The 10,127-nt window shown below is 33.0% G+C and overlaps 1 protein-coding gene across 6 annotated transcripts in view; it reads right to left on the reverse strand.

The window, feature by feature from the left end:
* Nucleotides 1-7,775: 7,775 nt before the first annotated feature.
* The window catches only part of SNL2 (SIN3-like 2), a 12,744-nt gene continuing 10,392 nt past the window's right edge, over nucleotides 7,776-10,127 (reverse strand). For 4 of the 6 annotated variants that reach the window (XM_011048982.1, XM_011048986.1, XM_011048985.1 and 1 more), the window contains 2 exons: nucleotides 8,373-8,540; nucleotides 7,815-8,257 (listed from right to left, as the gene is read on the reverse strand). In XM_011048982.1, the coding sequence (XP_011047284.1) occupies nucleotides 8,403-8,540 (138 nt within the window). In that variant the 3' untranslated portion in view covers nucleotides 7,815-8,257; nucleotides 8,373-8,402. Of the gene's footprint in view, nucleotides 8,258-8,372; nucleotides 8,541-10,127 lie in introns of all 6 variants that reach the window. The other 2 variants (XR_845439.1, XM_011048983.1) reach the window with 2 other exon arrangements.

Raw genomic sequence — 10,127 nt, forward strand, 5'->3', positions numbered from 1 at the left:
CCTGCAGTCTAGTGTTACTTGAAAAACAAAAATTATAATAACAATCATGTCCATTAAGTTAGGTTTTCTTTCCAAATTTTCACGAATGTTTATAGAATATATGAAGGAAAAAAGAAGAAGAAAACAAACTATTTGGCCTTAATTCTTGAACTTTAAACCATTTATATGATGTTTTGATCCAATAATAGCATAATCTTTTGAAATCTAAAATTTATTTTATAGACCATTAATTTGCAATCTAGTTTTTTTTAAGGTTTTAGTAATAAATAATAGATTGTAGATACAAGATGCATTCATGAATTGTTAAGAAGTGGAAACTCAAATCTTCAAAACCATAAATAAAATTGTTTGAATGTAAGTTTATATTGCATATAATTTTAGATTTATGAACATCTAAAAATAAGACTCAAAACAAACATGGTTTCAACACAAATATACTTAAAGGATACTAATATGTGTGCTAAGTATATATTCAAACTTGAAATTGATATAAAGTCAAAATTTTAGCTTGCATACTAATAATAAAATTAATTATGTTTAAATTAAAATAAAAAAGGTACTTACTTGTTGAAGCACTTTAAAATAATGAATCTTTTGTTGTTGTCAATGATGAATTCTTGAGACTTTATTGCTCCTCATTTGTGCAATTAAAAGGTGTAACTTAACTGGTCAGGTCCTAGATTTGCTCCTTAAAAGTCACTAGTTTATGTCTCACAAACTTCAAGACAACTGAAGGCTTACATGATCATTAACTTCAAAACTTGTGGGATTAGTCGAGATGCGTGCAAATTATCTTGAACACCCATATTAATAATAATAATAAAAAAAAAGATGTTTGCAGTATGCCTTTTAAAATCCTAATAATACAACCTTTATTTAGATGCACTTTCAAACTAAGTTCTTTGAACCAAAGTAAAAGGGCTTTAATTATCTCTCAATAAAGTGAACATAAACTCTAGATTTTTTAAAGAAAAATCAAAGCATAAAAAGAAGAAAAAACATTAAAAATAAGATGAGTAAGAATATGTAAAAATATGAAAAGAAAAAAACATTAAGTTAGAAACTCTTTCTTCACTTCTATTATGGTCTCAAGATTGTGATCAAGTTACAAGGAAATTGACTATGAAATCCACCTGTAAAGAATGGTGTTTACCCGACCTTCTTCTCTTATGACCTATTTTGAAATATATGAAGGGCTCATTTAAAAGAGAACCTAACAATCTTTATGTAAATAAAATTTAATTTTCTTCTCTATATTACTCTATGTCTTTGCTTACAATTTAAACAATTTGTTTAATAACCAACTCCTAAAAAGTTGGCACCACTACTACATTATCTAAACCATTAACATAGAATAGAAAATAACAATTAAATAAAATGAAATCTATATGAAATCTGCCAGTTGGAGCATAATGCAATACTGGCTATCCTAGCTTCAACTTCCAGTGTTTTTAACAACCACAATTCCTAATCTTTAGCAGCCACATCAGCCACGCCTCTGATATATTTTCCTTTAGCCAACTTCTTGCATCTGATATATTTTCCTTTAGCCAACTTCTTATCCATGTTATCCAACTTCTTATCCATGTGGATGTTGTTCATAACATTATCGACTTCATTAAATGGCACGTGTTCGCAAGTGCAAAAGAAGGAAAACGACTATAAAAAAAGGACACATCCTCCTAAAAAGAATCTACAGGTGACAAACCATCCCAATGGACTAAAACTTGGTGTTGATTGTGAATAAAATAAGAATCCAGAATAGCTTTTGGTAGAGGTTGAAGTTCCCTTTGTATGAGAACAAGGAAAGAAGGTTCAATGGAAACGGATGTGCCATGGAAAGGTTTAACACAGGAAATATAAAAAACAGGATGCAGTTTGGTAGAAGAAGGGAGTTCTAATTTGTAGGCCATAGTGCCTATTTTGGTTATAATAGGAAAAGGGCTATAGAAATAAGGGGGAGAGTTTAATGTGTTCAGAGGAAGAAAGGCTAAGTTGGCAGTGAGGTTGCAGTTTAAGTAAAACTTGATCACATATTTAGTAGTAAACAGGATGATGTTTAGCATCATACCGAGCCTTCATAGAATTTTGAGCTTCAGGTAAACGGTTGCAAAGGTCTTGAAGAACCAAGTCGCAATTGAATAATTCTTGATCCACTACTTCCAGTTTAGCTAAGCCAGGACAATAAGACAACATAGTTGGTGGAGATTGACCATAAACCACCTCAAAAGGAGTGGCTTTAAGAGAAGACCAGTAGCTAGTGTTGTAACAGTACTCTACCTAAGGCAGCCATTGAAATAAATGACGAGGACGGTCACTTGTAAAGCAACGCGGATACATCTTGATAATGCGATTAACAACCTCGGTCTGACCATCACTTTGGGGATGATAAGTCAAACTAAAAGCCAATTTGGTTCCACTCAAGCGAAACAATTCAATCCAAAATAAATTGGTGAATATGATGTCACGATTGGTCATAATAGTCTCTGGAAAACCATGAAGTTTGAAAATATTGTCAAAGAACAAACGAGTAACACTCATTGCAGTATATGGATGAGCAAGGGGAAGGAGATGTGCATATTTTGAAAAATGGTCTACCACAACCAATAAAATCGACTTTCCTTGGGAGGGAGGTAGGCCTTTAATGAAATCCATAGAGATGTCTGACCAGATTTAAAGTGGAACAGGTAAAGGCTGGAGAAGTCCTGCAAGATGCAAATGTTCAGTTTTGTGTTTTTAGCAGATAAGACATTGACGCATAAAAGTCTGAATGGAAGTCTTCATCCCTTGCCAATAGAAATCATGTGCAACACGACGGAGTGTCTTCTGATAGCCCACATGACCACTATCATGGAGAGCTGAAATAATGGATGGAACCACATGAGAAGTGTTCAACAAATAAACTAGTCGTTTAAAGAAAATCAAACCATCCTTGTATTCCCATTGTCTCATAGTTTCGCCTTGTTGGATATTACGCAGCAACAACTGCAACTATTTTGAATTCTGAATCTCCATATTAATCAAATTGAAAAGAGGTAAGAACGATATGGAAATGGAAGTAAGACTTGGTTGGTCCTCCAAGCATCGAGATAAAGCATCAGCCACTGTATTATGTTTACCTTCATGATATTCTACGATAAAATCAAAACCCATGAGTTTACTTAACCAATGTTGCTGGGGTGAAGTGATGATGCGTTGGTTCGGTAAGAATTTGAGACTGTAATGATCTGTCCTGTTGGTTTAGTAAGAATTTGAGACTGTAATGATCTGTCCAAATGAGAAAGTGACGTCCCCACAAATAAGCTCTTTAATGTCGAATGACTTTAGCTAAACTAATGTGCTCTTTCTCATAAGCAGGAAGACTTTTATAATGAATCGCCAAAGGTCTGTTAAAGTATGCAATTGGCTGCCTATTTTGGTGTAACATAACTCTCATTCCTGTATCGGATGCATCACATTCTAAAATGAACAGGGTAGTGAAGTTGGGTAGTGCCAATACAAGAGTGCAGATCATAGTAATTTTCAAACGCTCAAATGCTTGAGTTGCATCCTTTATCCAGTTGAATGAATCTTGGTGTAATATGGTTGTAAAAGGACCGAAAATTGTGCCATAATTCTGAACAAATTTCAGGTAATAGCTTGTGAGGCCCAAGAAACCTCTTAAGCCTTTCACAGTGGTCGGCTTTGGCCAATCAATCATTGCTGTAATTTTGCTTTTGTCTACAACAACCCTTTCTCCTGAGATAATATGGCCAAGATAAAAAACTTGGTGTTGAGCAATACAACACTTGGATCGCTTGAGAAATAATTGGTGAGTAGCAAGGATATCAAAGACAAGCTGTAAGTGTGCTAAATGATCTGTCCAGGAGTGACTATAGACAAGAATATCATCAAAAAACACAAAAATGAACTTATATAGGTATAGCTGGAATACCTCATTCATCAAAGCTTGGAATGTGCTAGGTGCAATAGTAAGGCCAAAAGGCATTACCAAGAATTCAAAGTGACCGTGATGAGTGTGAAATGTTGTCTTTTTTATATTTATTAGAAACATTCTAATTTAATGATAACTGAAGTGTAAATCTAGTTTTGTAAAATATTTTGCACCGTGTAATTCCTCCAGTAGCTTATCAATAACTTGGAATAGAAAATTTATCTTTAATGGTCTTTGAATTCAGGGTTATGTAATCTACGCAAAATCACCATGTATTATCTATTTTAGTGACCAGAAGAACTAGTAAGAAATAAGGAGATTAACTAGGCCTGATGATACCCTGCTCTAACATATCTTTGCACTGCCTTTCAATTTCATCTTTCTATGTATGAGGATATCTGTATAGACGTACCATGACAGGATGTGTTCCTAGCTTCAAATTGATGTGATGATCATAGGATCTTGCAGGTGGAAGGCCTTGTGGTTCTTGAAATATAGCATCAAATTAGTCAAAAGATTGTCAAGATCCGTATCGAAAGGTGACTCCATTTCTGTAGCATGAAGTTGTACAATTGGAGTAGAATGTGGGCTATCAGTGCCCTATGCTTCCATAACTCTGCCATTCTATTTAAAAACCATGGATTTGGCTTTGAAATCCCATATATGGGACCCAATATCTATATAGCCAATTCACTCCCAAAACAGCATCAACCCCATTTAACTTTAAAATGTAGAAATCAATATGAATTAATTGATTTCCCATCGTAATAGGAACATTTTGGCACTGACCTAGACTTTTGATTTTGCTACCATTGGCGACCCCTACCACACGTAAGTCCTAGTTTGGTCACCCACCGAGATCCCAGGAAGTTATGAGTGCTTCCCGAATCATTTAAAATCAGTAAGTGATGTTGCCCAATGATTTCCTCCAGAATTCTCTCTCATGATAGCATGCAATGATATTTTTGGTGGAAGAACTTCTTTAAATTCATGGTCCTCTTTATCTCCATGGACAGATTTTGCTACCATTATCTATCTTTAATTAGCCACCTCAAATCAAGAATAAAATCTAGAAAAAACAAGGGCTCTTTGAAATAGAAATATCAAGAGTTCTTTTAAATTAATTTCCCTCATCTTTTATAGTGAATTTTAAAAGTTAAAATATTGAAGAATTAATTTCCTTAATTGTCTACCTCTGATTACCATTATAAATCAAATTAAAAATTAATTCTAGAGGGACCAAGAGTTCTTTGAGAAAAATAAGGATTCTTTTACATTAATTTCTCATTCACTTATAATTTATTTAAATTACATAATTAAATAAATTTACAACAGGATTCTCTTAAATCTTCCATGAATTTTGTTCCTCCTACCTAGCTTTGTCTTTATACTTAGTTTTTTCTTTGATTAACAATTTTAAAGATTTTCTTTTCCCTTAATAATTTATAAAATTAAAGAAGTAACGGAAAAAATTGATGACTCCGGTGTGCCTGGCACATGGACCATGTGAGCACGCACCCAATGGGATAATGAAACCGGTGATAATTTCGAATGAATGAGCATCCGCAACGTGTTCCACTCCAGCCCTTCAATTTAGAGACTAATGGCACTATAAAAGGAAAGTCAAAGCAAGGACAAATAGAGAATGTTAACAAAATGTCTAGGATCTAATTATTCATCTTGGAGCTACAAGGTTTGTTTTTTGAAAAAAAATAAAAAATATATTCTCCAAAAACTTCTAATGTAATTGAACCAGCAATAACTAGCCAAAAACCTACGGGAGTGCTGGCAACCCAACTTTTAGCATTCCTAGTTTTGTTTGCCATGTCGTCTACAGATTAATATCAGAATTGGGCAGCACATAGAATGCATAGAAGCACAAATTAAAAAAAAAATATTGATTAAGAAATTGTGAGCATATTTACAATGTTATGGAAACGCTCCATTGATTATCAACTAGAAAGGCCAAAAGAACTACAACAAGGCATGGCAGCTACATTCCTTACCATGAATCTGGGTCCCCATCATGGCAGCCTCCTTCATTTGGCACGGTTCAAGGTCTTTATATTTTTGGGTGTCTAACTGTGTTTTGTTGAAAAGTCTTGAAATATTTGTTTTGTTTGCAATGATTTTTAGTGTTTGTTCTTATATTGTTTCTTTTGGGTATTAAGATCCAGTTCATGAATGATTGATAATAGCTATGAGTTTATTTTTTGTTTTTGATGTAAATGTGTTTTTTGTTAAAAAAGTGTGTATTCAAAGTACAATGCAGTTTTATGAATTAGAAGTAGAGCGTTTTTATCTCTTTTTGTAAAGTTTACTTTTTGATAATTGTATTTATATGTTTTAAGAATTTAATTTATTTGACTGTTTTGTTAAGTTTAAATTTTGTTTTTTTATATATGTTTTTCATGTTTACTTTTCCATAACTGTGGCTGGTACTGATTATATTTTTATATTTAAAAAAAGTTTATGCTGATACTTTATTTAGTATATATTAGATTCACTTCTTAAAAATGAAATTATTGGTTATGAATGTGTGTTTTTCAGGTTGAACTTTGCATAAATGTGGCTAGTTCTTATTGTGTTATTATATTTTAAGAAATTCCATGATGAAGTTTTATTTGTTTTGTTTAGCTGGATGTCTTGGTCATTATGATTTTTCTTAAGCTAGCTTTCTCAGAAATCTGGCTAGATGTTAATTATATTTCTATGTTTAACTAACTGGAAGTGAAACGTACCTTGTGAAGTTTTCTTGGTTGCTAAATCAATCATCTCTTACCCCCAAGCATGTGAAGGATGAATTCAGACAGTAAATTACTAAGTTGTATTTAATATTGAATTAAATTATGTTTTTTCCCATCATAAAAGTTATTTATGCTTTTAGAATTTATTTTGATCTATTTTTCATTAGGGTTAATTGTGTTTATACTTGATTATTATGAGGGAGTTTCAACTAGAAGTACTATATATCACGATTTATTATTAATTATGAATCGGTGTTCTTTACTACTTTTCTGCTCTTTTAATTATGAGATAGAAATATTGATCTCATTGTTATATATTCGTTATTAATTATATATTTTAGACAAGTTGGGGAATTCTTTATTAATAATTATTTCCTTAATAGATATTTACATAATTATCTCACAGATGAACATAGATATGAATTCACATTTTAATTTCTTTTGTTTAGTTTGTGTGTGTTCAGTGTGTTCTTGGATAACAAAAAAATCACAAACATTCTAGGAGTTCGTTATGCAGGAATTACAAAACTCAATAGCTTCCTCTTACTCATCATGCCTAAAACACAATAATCAAAATAAACCCATCCTAATCAACATCAATCTGCATGCCGCCACTGAATGATTAATAGATTTTAATTGAAATATTTCTACTTTATATAGATATACATGTCAGGGAAAGTTTAGATATCTATATAACCATTGGCATACGATATCAGTGTTTTCTAGGTTCTATTTCTTGGTAAATATAATCTCACAACAGCTTTTACCTAAAAGAATTTTATTAACCCTAAACATAAGTCAGAATTACTAAGCCTTTCTCGCTTCGAAAGTAATTGTTTCCACAGCTAATACTTGACCATTAATGTTATACTACATGAACTAACTGATAAATTGTTTCTTTAACAGCCATCACTATTATGCCTGGAACAAAAAATATTCAAGGAATACCTGACATCCGATAATGTGCACTGAGAAACCAGAGGATTTGTCATCTGCCTTTGTTTTCCCCGTATGACAAGTCTTGATGAAAGTTATCCTCTGAACGCTGAACTTCAGGAAAAGATTTTCTAAACTGTATCAACAATAAAGAGGTCGAACAACAGATAATCTAGATTTTTGACGCTAGAAACAAGTACAAAAGATTGTATCTCTTAACAAAACGCTGGCAATGCCCAGCTGCAAACCAAAAAGCCTAGAATGCAGGAAGCTCTGAATAAAAATCTCTATCCCCTACTTGATCATTTTCTTCCCACCTACAGATTCCACAGTGGTATTTTGTTCCATAAATAGGAAAAAACACCAGACTCTAAATTCAGGAACAAAGGGAAAAAGGAAAAACAAAACAGAGGTAAGTAATGTGTACAAGAAGACAATAACGATAAATTATATAAAATTTCAACAAAATCATGATTCAACCTTATGTACAAGAATGGCTCTAATAATGTTTATATACCCTCACAAGATACCACGAGCAGGTCCTTTTCTCATGTCTCCATTTGACAAGTTGGCGTGAATGTTAAATAATATATGAAGATGTTGTCTTGAAGAAGGCCTTCTAACTCCAATAGAAAGCATCCTATAGAAACAGAAAAAAAAAAATGCATGTCTTTCATTAAAATATGTAGCAGAAAGCAAAGCAAGGAAAAAACTATAATGCATTTCCTGGATCAATAATGACATTCTGTATATACCTTGTCTGATGAAAAGTATTGCTTATTTCATTAAGCTGATAAGAATCTCCGGAAGCGTTGTACTCTTGCTTGAACCTTATCATGATACAAAGATCTTCCTTGAGGTGAATTTCTTCTTTTCCTTCTTGTTTGAAAAAAGAAATCTTCCGTGTCTAGGACATATGAAATCTGCCCAAACAACACAGATATTTAGCAGTTGTTATTTGCCTTTGTTCTTTCAAGCAGCAAGAAAACAAAAATTGGACACAATAACAATGATGACGTGAGAGCTTTTGGAAGAATTAATATTCTCCTTGGCAACCTATTCAGTTAAAGGATCCTTATGTTATAAAGAAGTTGTCTACAAACCCTAAACCTATTTTTCTAGTTTCAGAGCTTCAATTTTCTACTACTTTTAGCCATTATATTTATTGTTCTTAGCTGTTTTGGATTGAGTTAGGGTTGGATCCTACACAATGGTTGGCCGTGGTAGAGGTCATGGATGAAGATGAAGAAATCAAGGCCAGCAAGCAGATATGGCAAAATTGAGAGAGGTAAATGAAGACTTGTTGAAAGCTGTTCTTGCCTTGCACGGACAAGATTTGTGGGGGACAAAATGCAGATTCCAAAAAGGCAACCCCAACCCCTTGGAAATCCCAGAAGGTGGTCTTGAGGATAAACTTGATGATGGGATTGGAGAAAACCCCTATCACGATACTGGACCCGTATACAATCCAGTAAGAGGAGGATTGAAAGGGCGTTTAGCCCATGCCCTTGGGTTGAATGGAGAAGGAATTAAAATAGTTGTTTTGTTGGAAAGATCCTCGTAGAGGATTATTTAGATTGAGAAATCTAGATTGGAGACTTATTTTGAATGCAAACATGTGAACGCTAGAAAGGTATTGTTAGGGAAGCTTAAATTGAAGGGCACTACACCTTACTGGAAGAGAATTGAATAGCAACATGCATGACAAACTATGCATAAAATATGTTCCAGGGAACATATGAAAGCAAAATTAACCAAGTAATTTTTTGCCAGCTGATTATACAAGGGAATTACATGAGAAGTTCCATTTGTTACAGTAAAGATGCATGTATGTAGAGGAGTATATAGCCCAATGCAACAACCTTTCAATTCAGGTAGAATTGAATGAGTAAAGAGCAGAAAGTTGATCAAACACACAGGTTGTAAAAATCCACTTGATTGATAGAACTTAAAAAAATGAAACTCCTATTTTAAAATAATTTAAAATAATTAAAGATCAAACATTTCTTGTAAAAGTCACCGAAGTTCAGTTCAGATATTTGGATGCCTATCATCTCCAATTTTAATCTTAGTGAATGAGTGAAGGATTGAGTTTAATGACAGCAGGGATGGGACCGCAATACAGGATTTGCATCAGATGCAGCAAGAAAACTTAGGACACATCTCTTTTATGTGACTAGTATGATATTGACAAGGCTTTGCTATATAATAGAGTTGCTCATTTAAAAGAAAAATAACAATTTTCAGCTAGAAAGTAAGCTTTGTTTGTATGGTAGTTATTTTTTTATCTTCTGGTCTAGTCAAATATCAAGATATATAAAAAAAATTATGTTCTTAAGTGAACAGGTTCTATATACTTGATTCAATACTGGCAATTTTCTGATTAAATATGCTAAGAGGCTTCACTTTGATTCAAAAAGATGCCACATCAATTACTAAGCATGTTGATGCAGGCAACAAAAGAAGCATAATTCCTTCTTTTGTGAGTTTTTTTTTTTTTTTGGGGGGGG

The sequence above is a fragment of the Populus euphratica genome, unplaced genomic scaffold (assembly GCF_000495115.2).
Source record: "Populus euphratica unplaced genomic scaffold, PopEup_1.0 scaffold126.1, whole genome shotgun sequence".
NCBI classification, from domain to species: Eukaryota; Viridiplantae; Streptophyta; class Magnoliopsida; order Malpighiales; family Salicaceae; genus Populus; species Populus euphratica.